The sequence below is a fragment of the Canis aureus genome, chromosome 18 (genome assembly GCF_053574225.1).
Source record: "Canis aureus isolate CA01 chromosome 18, VMU_Caureus_v.1.0, whole genome shotgun sequence".
NCBI lineage: Eukaryota > Metazoa > Chordata > Mammalia > Carnivora > Canidae > Canis > Canis aureus.
In genome coordinates this window covers 47,984,234-48,000,284 of record NC_135628.1, presented here as the reverse complement: position 1 = coordinate 48,000,284, position 16,051 = coordinate 47,984,234, and the positions used below count along the sequence as shown (strand labels likewise).

At 37.0% G+C, this 16,051-nt stretch overlaps 2 protein-coding genes across 4 annotated transcripts in view; one reads left to right on the top strand and one right to left on the bottom strand.

The window, feature by feature from the left end:
- Positions 1 to 13,575, top strand: part of GRM3 (glutamate metabotropic receptor 3) — a 231,188-nt gene extending 217,613 nt beyond the window's left edge. The window contains exon 6 of the mRNA XM_077857151.1: positions 9,507 to 13,575. Within this exon, the coding sequence (XP_077713277.1) occupies positions 9,507 to 9,508 (2 nt within the window). The 3' untranslated portion in view covers positions 9,509 to 13,575. The remainder of the gene's footprint in view (positions 1 to 9,506) is intronic.
- ELAPOR2 (endosome-lysosome associated apoptosis and autophagy regulator family member 2) overlaps positions 1 to 16,051 on the bottom strand; it is a 171,613-nt gene that overhangs the window by 3,946 nt on the left and 151,616 nt on the right. For 2 of the 3 annotated variants that reach the window (XM_077857148.1, XM_077857147.1), the window contains exons 19-21: positions 15,686 to 15,812; positions 9,883 to 10,061; positions 8,682 to 8,847 (exon numbers count right to left, since the gene is read on the bottom strand). In XM_077857148.1, the coding sequence (XP_077713274.1) occupies positions 8,682 to 8,847; positions 9,883 to 10,061; positions 15,686 to 15,812 (472 nt within the window). The remainder of the gene's footprint in view (positions 1 to 8,681; positions 8,848 to 9,882; positions 10,062 to 15,685; positions 15,813 to 16,051) is intronic. The other variant, XM_077857149.1, reaches the window with a different exon arrangement.

Sequence of the window (16,051 nt, the reverse complement as noted above, 5' to 3'; positions counted from 1 at the left end):
TTTTTTTTTTTTTTTAAGAAACCAGTGAGACTCTTCCTAAGGGGTATCTGACCTGGGTGCCAAAACAGATGACCTTACCATGTGAATTTTGGACAAAAGAGAACTAGAAGAAGTTACATATTGTCAAGATAACAGAGGATTCATAATTAGAAGGACAGCAGAAATAAATAAGAAGAACACCAATAAGACATAAGATCATTTGGGTTCACTGATGTTTTAGGAAAATCTTTTGGGTATATACCTTCTAAAGATATTAAAAATAAATCATCTTGGATAACAAATCAATATTTTAACTCAGATACATCATTGCTGGCTTTTGTTATATATTACAGTCAAAATGCAGCCTATTAAAATAAGTGATGCTTTAATGGGGGAAAAGAGAATTAAGAGATTTCTCCTAATGTTTCACTGTTAAAGTCAGAAAAAACTTTCTGGAGTCCGCTGGAATGGAATGAGGGAACTATGCTTTCAAAGTGAATAAAGACGAAGAGAACTAGGATTATTTCTAAAATAAAGGAAATAGGAGGCAGACCAGTCCTAGATGTAAACAGATGTGTATGTAAAATGAGAAAATAAAAGTGAGTAGACATTGAGTATCTGTTAGAAGGAATAAGGCTGCTTTTGTGCTTTCTCTCATTTGAGTGGAGAAGTCCAAGACTTTAGACAAGCTTTTGGGCTACAGGAAAAGTATTCCAGGAAAAATGTCACCACGTGAACATCAACATATCACTTTTCCTTGCCTGTGCTGAGATGACATGCTCCCAGGAGGGCAGACCGCACATCTCCTGAGTGCTCTTGCTCACTTGCTCTGAAGATATTTGCCTAGAGCTACCCCCATGTTGACCAGATTTCACTTTACTGAAATAACCATTGATAATTCAAAGTTTATTAAGCACTAATGTATTTTAGGAACAGCACTAGACTTTAGAGATACAAAATGTCTGTCTTCAAGGAGCTTATAGTGTATCATAGGAAAGAGTTTAGTGTACCAGCAATAAACTAAAAAGGAAATTTGAGATTTTTAGGGCCTTTCCTTCAGAAGATGTGACCCAATATGTTTCTGAAGGTAGAAGGCGCTGAGGCCTAGGGGGGACCTCAAGGTCATATTTGAAATAAAACATTAAAAAAACACTTTATAAAATCATGTTAGCTCCACAGGGCTTTAGACACCATATCCTCTGTGTTCACATGGGATTTTGCTCCTATTGCTGAGAAGGTGGGATATATAGGTATGTACATGTCTTTGTGTGTGTGGAATTAGCACAACTAATTGAGAATTATCGATGGCAAGAATTAGGGCTTATTCATTTTTTAAATTCCCAAAACATGACTCCAGGCCTAGCACATAGTAGGCTATCAATCAATGCTTATGCTAATGTATTGAAACACCACATTTCAGGAGGAAAAACACTAGATTAGAACTCAGGAGATGGATTTTTAATTCCTACCTAACCCTTTCTTGGACAAAGAAGGGAACCTCTATAGGTATGAGTTTACTCAATCATTAAATAAAGATGCTATACAAATGATTTTTCTGAATTCTAGATTCAAGAATTTACTCAAAAGCCAACTTCTCCCAGAAGCTTCTCCTTACCTTGTCACTATCTTTTTTGCTCCCTTCTCCACTGTCCTCCAAGAGACCCTACTCAGTGCTCTTGTCACACTGGATGATCGTGTGTCTGTGTATGGTGTACATGTGTCATGTACTAATAAAAGTTTCTGACATAAGAAACTGTATCTAATTTGACATATCACCAAAACCTGGCAGAGTGTCTATCAGTATCCCATGAATGACGGTGGAATGAATAATGGAAAAAAAAAAAAAACCCAACCCTGAAGATATATTTTTAATGTTGTTGAAAAAAGTCAAGAAAACTAAATCTGTAAATAAACCCCAACAAGTCCAGTGTATCGGGAGGAAAATACCAACAAGTCCAGTGTATTGGGAGGAAAATACCAAATAAGAAAATACTTTTAGGACATGATTAGACATATAGAAGATAAAGCAAATCTTAAATGACATAACAGTTAAGAAACTTACAGCCAGTTTTGCTCCACAAAGCCATGCATAACAAATTTTTGAAATGGGACACACAATATGACATGTCCAATGATATTAATAGCAGCTTTATTCATTGCTAAGTATTGGAAATAGCACAATATTCATCAATAGGAGAATGAGTAAACATTTTTTGGCAAATCCACATAATAGAATACTAATTATGAATAAAAAGAATCTATCACTGATTAACACAGGGTAGATAAATCTCAAAACCATTTCTTCTTAAGAAAACTTGCACAAAATACTATGTCCTGTGTAATTACAATCGTGAAGTTCTAAAACAGACAAAACTAACCTACAGTTTAAAAGATTGCTATAGCAGTTTCCTCTGGAGGATAAGAATGGGAATCAATTCCATGCAAGAGGGCATGAGTCTACTTTCAGGGGTGAGACTAACATTCTATTTATTTATTTTTGTTTAATTTTTATTTATTTATGATAGTCACACAGAGAGAGAGAGAGAGAGAGAGAGAGGCAGAAACACAGGCAGAGGGAGAAGCAGGCTCCATGCACCGGGAGCCTGACGTGGGATTCGATCCCGGGTCTCCAGGATCATGCCCTGGGCCAAAGGCAGGCGCCAAACCGCTGCGCCACCCAGAGATCTCCTAACATTCTATTTCTTGATAGGATTTGGGGTGATACAAATATATGCACTTCCCAAGATTCATCTAATTGCATAGTTGTTATGTGGGCATTTCACTCTAGGTAAACACTGTCCCTTAGAAAAAAATGAAAATATTGAATTCTCTCATCAATTATATGTATCCTGAAGTGTTTAGAGGTGTGAAATGTATTAAATTCTGCAGCTTACTTTGAAATGCATCAAAAAAAGATGTATTGGTAAATGAACAGAAATTTAGAAAGAAGGGTAATAAATCAAATATAGTAAAATCTAGGTGGTAGGTATGTGGCTATACCACTATACAATTCTTTCAGCTTTTCTATGATATTTTAAATGTTCATTTAAATATTTCTTAATTATTATGGCAATTAAAATTGCTATTCAAAACAAAAAGAGGTACACTCAATCTTCTCAGGGTGAAAGACTTTATCCACCATCATGTTTCCTGTGATTGTTTTCAGGAATCTTTCAAGCTTTCAATTCTATTACCATAAAATAACAACAAAGGAAGTACTGCAATATGAGAAAACACTTAGACTGCAGTAACAGGCCTTGGCCTTCTCCAGAAGATTTTCCTGAGACTAATTCCCACAGGAAAACCTAGTGAGGGAATGACTAGCACTGGGACTCTTACTGACCCAGATTGGGTTTACAATGTGGAAGATCACTGAAGAATGAGAAACTGACCCAAAGGAATTTTAATAAGTTAGTATGATCAGCCCTACCCTGGAAACTTTCCCTATCATTTATTTTAAAACCAAGCTGTAATGCAGATTTATGAAAATGGAACAAGAAATAAGGTGGATTCGGTTTTTTGAAAAGGCTCTAGTATGTGAGTTAAGCCTAAATCAACAAAAGGATGTAACAGCTCCAAGCCTCAGCCCAAAATCAGTGCAGCTGGGTCTGAGTCAAGAAGGAATCCCAAAGCTGAAATAGATGATGTTGGGGATGATGTTGCCCTTCAACATAGGATTTTAGGTGGACCAAAACACTGGAAGTTTGCTTGGGCAACTGCTGTGCTGCTTAAAAACAAAGCAAATGCTTTTGCTTGTTGTCTCAGAAATTGTCTTTCTCTCTACACCCTTAATCTCTTCCTCCCCATCTACCTTGGCTTTACAAAGAAAGATTATTAGTTTTTTTGTCATCCAGAGGGACTGAAGGCCATGCACAACCATCTGAGTTGGCTAGGGAGCCTTGAGGAGGAGAAGGATTCAAACCTTTATGACTCTTCATTGCAGGCATCAAAGTCACCAATTCTACCAGAAACTGTGACAGGAGAGGGACATGCAAATTCCATTAACAGGGTTTAAACAAGATTCCCAGCAGGGAAGCTAAGGTAATGTGACCTTGTGTGATAGGTTCTGCGGGACTATCCAAGATGCTGCTGTTGTTACTTCTATATCTGAAAATCTAGTAGGAATTGATGGTTACATGCTTATACATACTCATTTCTTAAGTACCAGGGGAGATTCCCCTAGTCAAGAGTAGTCCCATGGAGAGGAGAGCTAGCAGAGTACTGCAAGGATTCCTAATTCCTCTGCCATTTGCAACAAATGTCTATGTCAGGATTATACACAAGTTTCTCTACCTGTTGATGCCCAACGCTGTCCTGACATAAATGATGCAATGTCGGTGTCAAGTCAAAAGCCTCAGTCTCAACAGTGTTGCCTGTAGTATCAGACTTCTACCAACAAAGATGGCTGATAAACCCCCACAAAATTCAGGAACCTGCTAGGTAAGTGAAGTTTCTTGAGACTTTGTGACCAGATTTGCAATGCTAAATCTGTCTGCCAGTCATGGAAAAAACAGTCCAGCACTTTATTAGACTCTTGGCTATTGGAGACGGTATAGCCTCACTTGAATATGCTACTTGCTCTTTGACATCAGCTAACCTACAAAATAGTTATCTTTTAAGGTGGGCCCAAACTAACAGGCTATGTTAAAAATTGTCCAGCAAGCTGAATCCTGCTCTCCACCTTTGTGGCCTCACAATTCTAATGACCACTTTGTGATACAACTCTCAGTGATTAATGATTCTGCCAATTAGAGAGTTCAGTAATGGGAAGGAGCCCTCCCCCAGAGGTATCTTTTGGGATTTTAGAGTCATCATTTTGATATGACTACCAGGTATAGTCCTTTTGAAAAGAAGCTATTAGCTTATTACTGAGTCCTTGTCAAAACTGAAAGCCATTCTTATGCATTTTGTGATTCTATAGCCTGATATTGGGTCAGAAAGGACCTGATAAGCGTCACTTGTCAAATAAAATAGTATATTCAAGAATACAGCTGGTCCTGCCTAGCAGCATCACAGCCTCACATTAAAAAATGGCAGCATACCCTTTTAGGGAAACTTTATCCTGTACTTCACCACCAAAAATGAAGCCACTGGCTTGAGTCCTTGGTTCATCAAAGTTCTACTGCATGCCTGGGCCTGGTTCCCTGATGGTTTGGTTGAGCTGAAACCCAATGGGTGACTACCAGCTGCTGTAGCTGTCCTATCTCAGACCAGTATGCATAACTGAAAACCTAAAAAATTGCTTGGCTTAGTGGGAAGAACCCAAAGCCATTCTCATAGCTGTGGCTAGTACTTATCTTGATAAACCTTATTATATCACCACTAACTCCTGAACTATTATTGTCAAGAGTCAATAAACTATTTGGTCTGCTACTTGGAAAACTATAAACTGACCATATTAAAGTTACTCCTCTCTGGGGCAACAAATTCCAGAAACAAATCTCAGCTGATCAAATTATCTGGGTTACTCCCGTAGATACTTCCATTAAGGACCCATTGTTTGAAAAGATCAAAGAGAATTAAGCATGCGATAGAGACTGACTGCACCAGACAGACTGCCACAAATGCTGCATGGACCCATCACTTTGCTAACCAGAGCAATGACTCTGCCATCACACACTGGGCATAAAGCAAAGGACTCTTTTTCAGATGCAGAGGTTACCAAGCATGCCAGACTTGGGACTCATGCCAAAAGTTGACCAGTTTTTCCATGGCAAATTGATAAGATCACACCTCTGATCACTTCTTTGGGCTATCAGTAGTGCCTTACCACTTCCAACACCTGTTCATGCTATAGTGTTGCTGTTCCAGTCTGATCTGCTAAGTCTAGCCACGCCACCATGATCCTTGAAAAAAATCTGTTTAATGTTTGTGACTTCATGGATCTTTTGCAGCCTAACAATGGTGCCTTTCTATCATAAAAGCTACCTGAAAATGGGCTGAGGTAAATGTGTTCAGTGGACCTTCAATACTTAATGTTAAAAGGTATTGAGTGTGAGAAGGGCCTTCTAAAAAATCAATAAGAAAGATTCCTGACTCTATTTCCCTCACCAGCTCCTGGTCCACAGGAGTTACTAAACCATGTTTAGTTGTCCCCAGAAAGGGATCATCTCTTCTTGGCCATGTCATGCATAATTATCAGTAAGCAGGTTGAGGTTATATGACTTATATAAGATTATCTACGCTTACATGAAAATTCAGGATTCTACCCTGATCACTCTCAAACATGATATGTCCTTTTTACTCAAAAGCAACTCTCAGGATGTCTGATGATATCCCTGACAGAAGGGAGTCTAGGAGATTCAAATATAATACTAGTGTAGTCATCTATATGGTTATACTGGATTGTCATGATCCTAGATTAAAAGGATAATAACTTTTATTAGTTGGCTGACTACCCAGCTCATCAAGACCTCCTACCATAGCTCACACTGACAAAGGTAGAAGACACATATGGTCTCCATCATAAGCTTTTTTTTTTTTTTTTTTTTAATGATAGTCACACACACACAGAGAGAGAGAGAGAGAGAGGGGCAGACATAGGCAGAGGGAGAAGCAGGCTCCATGCACCGGGAGCCCGACGTGGGATTCGATCCCGGGTCTCCAGGATCACGCCCTGGGCCAAAGGCAGGCGCTAAACTGCTGTGCCACCCAGGGATCCCCATCATAAGCTTTTTTAAAAGACCCTGAGACATATGAAGAATGGAGGGGTATTAATGATAATTTGTTTTTCAGAGCCACCCGTCATCTTTTATGAAGGACAATGAGAGTGTTCCTCTCTCAAACTGTTTCAAGTACCTTAAATTTAATTGACTACTAGGTCTGCCATACCCACCAGATGCTCTAACCTTTAAACTTAGTGAGAAATCTATAAGAAACAGCTGGGAATGGCCCCAGCTTCTGCCCCAAATAACAACGCCAACATTCCCATTGCTATTGTTCAATCATTCCATAGATGTGGTATGCAGTAAATTGGCCAGATTTGAGCCTAGGCTCAATCAGATTAAACAGAGGGTGGATAGAGGCCCGAATTAATGGGAAAATTCACCAGAAGCCAAAATGGTGTAGAAATGAAGTTTGGATATTTGGGGGAGATAATTCTCCATGGTTCTTTTGCATTTCCATATATCTTAGGAGCAAGACAGTGATTTCCCTTTGTTCAAGATTATCTCTTTAAGGATCTTTGTATAGAAAGCAGCCTTGGAAGCTAAAGAAATTGTATTTTTTCAGACCAAATGGCAGGAAATGATGTCTCCCTCTGAAGCAATGAACATACACTCCCTGTCTAGTACAACAACAATAGTATCTCTCCTTGGAGCAAAGAATTGGCATGCTTACTGCCCATTCTGAGTCAGGTTCCCAAAGCTTAGAGTTCCTTTCCTGTAATGCAAGCCAGTGATGGTGCAAGTGTCATCTGTTTCTGTTCACAGAGCCCTGAGTAAAGCCAAGCTTGGGGAACTGGTATAAATGCTGATACCCTGGCTTATGCTGTGAGCACTTAGCTGTGCTTTGTCCCTGACCAGGAGTCTTGTGCCTCCTAAACTGTCCATGAAACAGTAGAAGGCTCATTTGTTATTATCTTGCAAGTAGGGCAAAATTTCAGTTCTTGGTGCTGAATATATATTTGTTACTCCATAGCAAAAACATCCCTTCTGAAGTACCGCAGTGAAAAAAAAAAATTAACCATTAGCAGAAGGGGAATATGGCTTATTCATTTTGTTTTTAAATGATTCTTTATATATTTATGTACTTAAATTCAGAGAGTAAAAGAAAATAGTGACTAAGACATTTTTAATAAATGTACTCTTTTGTCACTTGTTCTTCCTGCTGAAAATCATTTGAAACACATTTTCTTTCTTCTGTTTCATTCTATTTTTAATGGTGAGTGGAGGTAAACTGGTAATTTCTCATATTTTAAGTCAATAGTGAAGAATGTCAATAAAATGTGTTTACAAATAATATTTAAGACTAAATGTTAATCTGTTTGGATATCGTCATCATTTCAAAGCTGGCAAATGTGATGGCATCTGATAAGGTACATTTAATACTTCAAGAGTTTATATAAGTTTTACTTTTTCTCTGTGAAAAAACCTTGTTACAAAAGAAAAACAAAAAAGAGAAGTATGAGTAAGTAAGATCTTTTTTCAACCTAAAATTTTTAATATTAGAAAATAATATATTATCTTTGTAAAAATCCAAATATTATACAAATGTACTACTTCGAAAACTAAAGACTGCCATTAGTTACTCCCCAAAGTAGCCACTGTTAATAGTCTGCTTTGTAAAGACTAACATAAATGAATCTTTAATAGAGGTAATAGTCTCTGTGTTGCTTCTACTTATCTTGGACCTATTGACATATATATGTCCATTTTTAATAGCTGCACAGTTGCACAGTATTCCATTACTTTGATATATGGAAATTTCTTCTCTGCTCCTTCTTCATGGTGTGTAAGGTTGTTCCTATTCTGTTAACCAGAAAAAAGAAAGAAAAAACAATGCTGCAGTGGATATTCTTTTTATCTGTCTACCTATCTATCTATCTACCTATCTATCTCCATCCTTGTGTACTTCTTTTTAATTGGATAAATACCCATGGAGATAGAGATACCTAATGATAGGGTTGCATGAATGCTATTAGGTTAATATGACCACTCGTTGATAAATGCACAGTAGTACAAGATTAAAATTCTGCTCTTTACCTTTGTTGCCAAGGATTTAAGTTTTCCCAGTAGTGACTGTTTATTGGAATATACAACTTCTTCCTCATTGTCTTCTCCTTCCATGATAGCACAACTGTCTGCAGCTGGGAGTTCACACTCTTTTGAGTTAGTTGTCATCACTAATTTGGAATATTTGTACTCCAGTCTAAGTAGGGGTAAATAAATAAAACGGCTGCTTAATACAAATTAATACTTATTTTAGGTGGTCATACACCAGCCCATTAAATGCTTTTGCAGTATAGTGGCTCCACTAATAAATTTCCCTCACCTATCACTAAAGTACTATGTGTTCTCATTAATCTACCATCTACACACAAATCTTTTTCAGGATTTTAGAGAATTGTGGCAGTATAGTTAACTCTATCAATTATTTTACATTGAATAAATTGTCCAATTATGAAGAACTTTTGAAAAACAAGAGAAACCTTGAAGAACCTGAATGCATTTTCTTAGTTTATAAATATTTGCAAGCTAAGGCACTGTATGATTTTCCAAAGTTTAGTTCATAAGAATGAAAACACCATATAGGTTAAGTGATGTGATCCTTATTGTTTCTGTATATAACATACTCCTTCCTAGTCACTACCTCAGGTATTATCATTGTCTTGAGATATTGCAATATAGAACTTTCAGAGCCCCGTAGATATGTAAATCATTTTAAAAGAGTCAAATCTCATAACAGATCAATATACATTCAGGAGATAGATTCAATAGTCAACCCTAGATTACTAAAGTCCTGGAATAAATAAAGGTCTTTTTGCCTAAATACTTAATCTGTTTTTTTTTGCAAATATCTTTCCACAGAAACTGAAAAAGGAATATTGGAGCAAGAAGACACAACACTGTCAGGAAAAGAAAAATAGATGCAGAGTGAGAAAACCTGACCTCTGATCTCAGCTCTGCTCCCATCTACCTGAATAACCCGGAGCCTTCATTTATATCTGTTTTATAACAAATGGGTCAATGGGTCTAATTCCATCACCTCTAACATTCTATCATCTATTAGCAGAATAATAATCATTTCTGTTTCCTTTCTTAAAAGTCTTTCCTATAACTCCCTCATAAAAGTTTCTTGTCTGTCTGAGAAAAACTATTGGATGTAATAATAATTAGTTCTAAAACTTTTACAACAAAAGAGATCCTTCAGTTCTTACATGGGCACTCCAATGAGGTTACTTACTTCTTATTCTTTTTCCAGAAGTAGCAAGTTAGAGCCACCAGCAAAACTGCGGTGAAAGCCCCCACACCTGCTCCCACTTTCAGCCAAAAGTCAACTGTTTCACAGGTTGACAACTTTTTCTCAGGCAAAGAAATTCCTTTAATGCACCATTTAGGTTCATTCCATACATACAAGGTTTCCTTTAAAAAAGCACACACACATAGATGACATGTGAAATGAGATTCAGAAGGAAAAGGGTTCTGCTCTGTATTCACAGTAGGCAGAGACAGTTATTCAGCATTCATCTAATAGAAGCTCCAGAAAAAGAAGAAAGAGAGAAGAGAATGAGTAAGGAAATAATGAATGAAAACACAACAAAACCAAGTAAGAACATGGATCATCAGATCAGGAGGGTCAGTACATGCTGAGGAAGTTGAATAAAAATTACTCTGTATAGATGCACCATTTGGGCTTTATTTCCTCAAATCTGATGTTTTTAACTGAACGTTTAGGTCGTTTAATACAGTTAACTGGAATGAGTTTCACCTACCCATGTTATAGGTCCATTCCCCCACCAAGTGTCTCCCCTGAGAAGAAGGGCAAGCTCTGGACCCAGGCACACAATTACTGGCAGGCTTTGGTAACTGGTGTTGGGGTAGGCATACAGACTACACCCTTATTTCCCATCCACTGGTCTAGGTTATCACTGCCCACAGTAGGTCCTCATTCTTATCCTCCCACAGCAGATGTCTCAGTGTTGTTAGGCAATGTTTTTCAAACTTCCAGTTGCAGTTAACCAGGGAATAATAAAATCAATATATTGCATATCAACCATGAATTTTTTTCAAATAAATAAATTAAATAACACTAACCGGAAATGAAAATTGGAATCAGTGCATATTTCCCTTTATATTTCAACAAATACAATGACCAGTATTATATCCACTGATGTTCAATGACATGGAACGCTCAATTTTTGATCACTGCATCTGATTAAATTTTCTGAAGGTCACTTTAACAACACCCTAACAAAACGATAACCCCAGAATGTGTACTTTTATTGTATACATATACACATTTCTGCAATTAAACATGAAGTACAAGAGAATGGTATTTATTTTAAGGAAAAGTTTCAACCAAGTTTTGGATAAGAATTCTCAGCATGTTTTTTTTTAGAAAAGACATTAGTAATTGAAAAAAATTTTTTTACTGCATGACAACTGTAACATTTTCATTAAGTTTAATGTAAAAAAACACTTTTAAAATGGGTCACATTATTTTTATAAGAATGAGATGAGAGGGACGTGTGGGTGGCTCAGCAGTTGAATGTCTGCCTTTGGCTCCGGGAGTGATCCCAGTCCCAAGATTGAGTCCCACATCAGGCTCCTGCGAGGAGCCAGCTTCTTCCTCTGTGTCTCTTCCTCTTTCTGTGTGTCTTTCATGAATAAAAATAAAATCTTTTTTTATTTTTTAAAGATTTTATTTATTCATGAGAGACACAGAGAGAGAGAGGCAGAGACACAGGCAGAGGGAGAAGCAAGCTCCTGGCAGGGAGCCCGATGTGGGACACTCGATTCCAGGTCTCCAGGATCACGCCCTGGGCTGAAGGTGGCGCTAAACCGCTGAGCCACCAAGGCTGCCCCAAAAATAAAATCTTTAAAAAAAAAAAAAAGAATGATATGGGAAATGAGGGGCATGTTCAAATACAAATGCTACATCTCTAAGTGTCAATAATGACAATAAAGAGAAAAATGTTAAGTCTAGTCAGCAAATGTTAGCTTCATTTGAAGGGCATTCTAACAAATGAAGACCGTGCAACACTTTACATGATCTCATCAAATGTGCAACAGCCAGTGAAAATGGTAAAGCTCTAATGTTGAATGACAGTCATAAGCAAAATGTTAAAACTTCAAATTAAAGATACTTGTAAACCGAGAACACTTAACTTTTCCATAAGCTCCTTAAATTATTTTTTTAAGATTTTATTTATTCATGAGAGACACAGAGAGAGAGACAGACAGACAGAGAGAGGCAGAGATACAGACAAAGGGAGAAGCAGGCTCCATGCAGAGAGCCTGGCATGGGACTCAATCCCAGGTCTCCAGGATCAGGCCCTGGACTGAAGGTGGCACTAAACCGCTGAGCCACTGGGGCTGCCCCAAGCTCCTCAAATTGTTAAATAAAAAAAAAAGATCATGCTATTGGCAAAATCTCTGTCATTCTGTAACTATTAATTAGAATGCCTTATCCCCTCATCCAGTCACAGGTCATTGTCAAGGGAGAAAATGGCTGACTCCATAGCTGAAAAATTTATTCTTCCAGCATGCTGGGATATTCTGCAAACAGGGTGAGATAAATTTGATGAGAGGCTTAAAAATATCCCTCTTAGTGATAACACAGTATTTCTTCAAATCTCTACAACTGCATGACATTTAAAATTAATGCTTACTACATACTGAGAACCTAGGAAAGATTTCTAAGATCCAATTTGATAAGAGCACTTTTCCCATGAGTTGTGCCACTCTCTTAAGTTTACAACCCTCTATGTGGAGGACTTGGTGTGTGTAAATTTAACTTCATACACATCTGGGTTAGGTGTATTTATAGAATTGGGAAAATATACTCCAGTCAATACAGAGTGAAAATTGTATTGTAAAGGATGGAGCAGGAAAAAGGACAGAAACAGTGTAATTGTTAAAAAAAAAAAAAAATCAAAGGATACCCACAGCAATATTTTGCCATCACCATATTTTCTCTCATGAGGCTTTTGGCATCCAAAGAAATCTATTTGCTCACAAGTATACCATAGTCCTCCCCCTTTACCTGCAGTTTCTTCTCTCTGTGGGTTCAATTAGGAAGCAGATGATCCTCCTGGTTTATCATCAGAAGGTCAAAAGCAGCCTAATGCCACATCATATGCCTACATCATTCCCCTCACTTGATTTCATCATGCAGGCATTTTATTATCTCATGTCATCACAAGGGTGAGCACAGTACAGTAAAATATTTTGAGAAAGAGACCACATTCACATACCTTTATTACTGTATATTGTTGTAACTGTTCTACTTTATTATCAGATGTTAATCTCTTACTGTGCCTAACTTAGATATTAAACTTAATCATACGTACATGTGTATGTACGTAAAGGGAAAAACAAAGTATATACAGTGTTTGGTACTATCCATAGTTTCAGGCATTCACTGGGGAGTCTCGGCACATATCCCCCATGGGATAAGGAGGGTTGGTCTACTGTAATGGAAAACAATGAAAGCTGTCATTTGTGTTATATAAAGCTTACTAAAGAGTAGACGTTTTAAAATATTTTATTCAGAGACTGGAAGTAAACACCCATTTACTATGTCATACCCATTTGTTTTGCTGTTGCAACTAAATACACTAAATTCCATGAGTCTTGGAATAGCATTTATATTTTTCTAATTGAAGCCTGATCTCATTTGGTAAATATTTTCAAAATCAATATCTAAGTATAACAGAAATATACACTTAACTATTTCTCAAGTTAAATTTGGAACTATAGGAGGGAAACTATATATTTCAATATGACAAACTTATCAAAGTGTTCCTAAAGATTGTTTTTAAGGCAAAAACAAATATTTAAAAAGAATCACCTTGTAACCATCTGTTCCAAACATTCTTGTGACATGCTGAACAGAATTTTTTCAATAAAGAGAGTTTGAATGAAATTAGAGAAATTATTGCAACCTCATGGTCTTAACCTTCTAATCATTACTTTCCAGAACAGAAATGTTGAATACTAAAAAATGTTTACACAAAAGGTCATCCAACTTTTCAAAGCCCTTGAGTTGAACTTGGTGGCCAAAGAATGGAACACATCCATTTTTCATTTATTCTTTTTTTTTTTAATTTTTATTTATTTATGATAGTCACAGAGAGAGAGAGAGAGGCAGAGACTCAGGCAGAGGGAGAAGCAGGCTCCATGCACTGGGAGCCCGACGTGGGATTCGATCCCGGGTCTCCAGGATCGCGCCCTGGGCCAAAGGCAGGCGCCAAACCGCTGCGCCACCCAGGGATCCCCATTTTTCATTTATTCTTTAAAAAACGATAAGGTTATCATAATTTTAGAGAAACGATAAAGAAGAATTTTCACTATGAGACATAAAATGTATATCATTGTTATTATGAAGACTAAAAAGAAACTTTTTTTTTTTTGGTAAGCCAAGAATTTTCATCTTTGACCCACATAAAAATGTTAAAAGAAACTGGCTTAACAGTGTACTAGATGCATGAGCAGCACTCTCCATGTATACTCTAAACCATAATAAGCTATCCACAGGCAAGCACACTTGATAAATTATATAAGACATTCCTAATATTTGTTTTAGTGTTATCCTTTTGGGAACTTTTCCTGTTTTTTATTCAATTATTTCATAAAAACACATTTTATATTACCTTTATGCTTAGACTTCATCATAAGTTATGAAAATAAGTATTGTTCTATGAAATTTAATTTCATTTTTAGGCATATTGCTATGTGGGAGTACTAGCTTTGCTGTACAATATATTTCTTACTACACCTTCATTGTCTCTAAAGTTTGAAAACCCCTCTTTAGAGAATATTTCCCTGTTTTTTTTCCTAGAGGTGAACGCTTCTGCTTCTATGACTCTGAGTGCAGGAGATTAGGTAGGACATTCTGACTTCGTGTACTCTTGCCCTCTGACCTACCAATGAGACGCTCCTCCAGATTTTCCTGGACAGAACAGCACTCCCTCTCTGATCCCCTGATGCAGCAAGCATTCTAGCATACTCCCCACTCCAGGAGACTGAACATCACACCTATTCCATTTGCATCCCAGTTTTCAGAAATCTCACCAGAATCTGATTCTCTGATGCCAAGTCCCCAATAATGTTACTACCACTACTAGCAGTGATGTATTATCATTTGTGTTCTTTTACTGTCATTTCAATAGATTTCAAAGAGGTTGAAGTAGTAAGTCCTCTTGAAGAAGGAAAAATTTGTGTTTTCTATATATTACTCAAAACTAGTACAGTGAGGTGAGAGCTCTCAAACACTGCTAGTAGAAGTGCAAAAATGATACCACCAAAGCAAATTAGTAATATGTATCAAGAACCTTAAAAATGTCTCCTTAGACCCAATTAATCTCTTTCTCATAAAAAATAATAAGGAAATAATCACATTTCCAATAAGGATGTTCATTATAGAGTTATTTACAAAAAGACTGTTCTCAAGTTTTTCTCAGATATCCAACAGGGGATTTATTAAATTCCAAAATATGTATAATAGAATATTTGTTAGTAACTAAAAGTCATGTTTTCAAAAAAATTTAATGACAAGAGAAATAAATTAAATGAAACCACCAGTGGTGGTGACCTTATGGAAGAATTGGCATCGGAGAGTCAGATTCTGTTGGGATTTCTGAAAAGTGGAATCAGGATGAGATAGGCCTGATGTTCAGTTACATGCTTACTCTTTAGGTACAGTTTAGTGAATCACTTAAGCCATCCCCATCTTAATTATACCTTTAACTGCATTATATAACTCACATCTTGGTTTAATGATACCATTTCTTTATAATCCAGATAAATATCAATAGCCTACAACTCCCTTGCACAATTTATTTTCCCCAATGTCACTGTATACCTCCAGTTACTCTAGCAGATGGGAGTCTACCTCCCAAACTTGATTTTAAATGCATATTAATGTAATATTAACTATAAGCTTTACCATGGTTTTGGACCTCAGTTTCCATGATTTAAGTGATGCCAGACTCATCAATTTCTCTTCAATAATATAGTTCTGCCTAGATAGATTTGTCACTTACCTGAAATCCTCTCTTACAGGCTCCCTCAATCTCATGGAAGTCATGCTCTGTGCACAGAGGGCAAGCTTCAGCACTCTCCCACAGAAAATAGAATGTACATCCATCACAGGTGCCTGCTGGGCACTTGCTGAAATAAAAAATGAAATGACAGCTCTTATGACACATTCAATCAAGTCCAATCAACATTTGAGTGCCCACTGCATACTGGGAAGCAATGTGCAGGTACTGACAAAACAAACAAAAAATCTAACGGAGATAAAACCACACCTTCGCATCTATTAGGATGGCTAGAATAAAAAAGACAAATAACAATAAGACTTGTGAACATGTTAAGAAATTAGAAACTTTGTACACTGCTAATGGGAT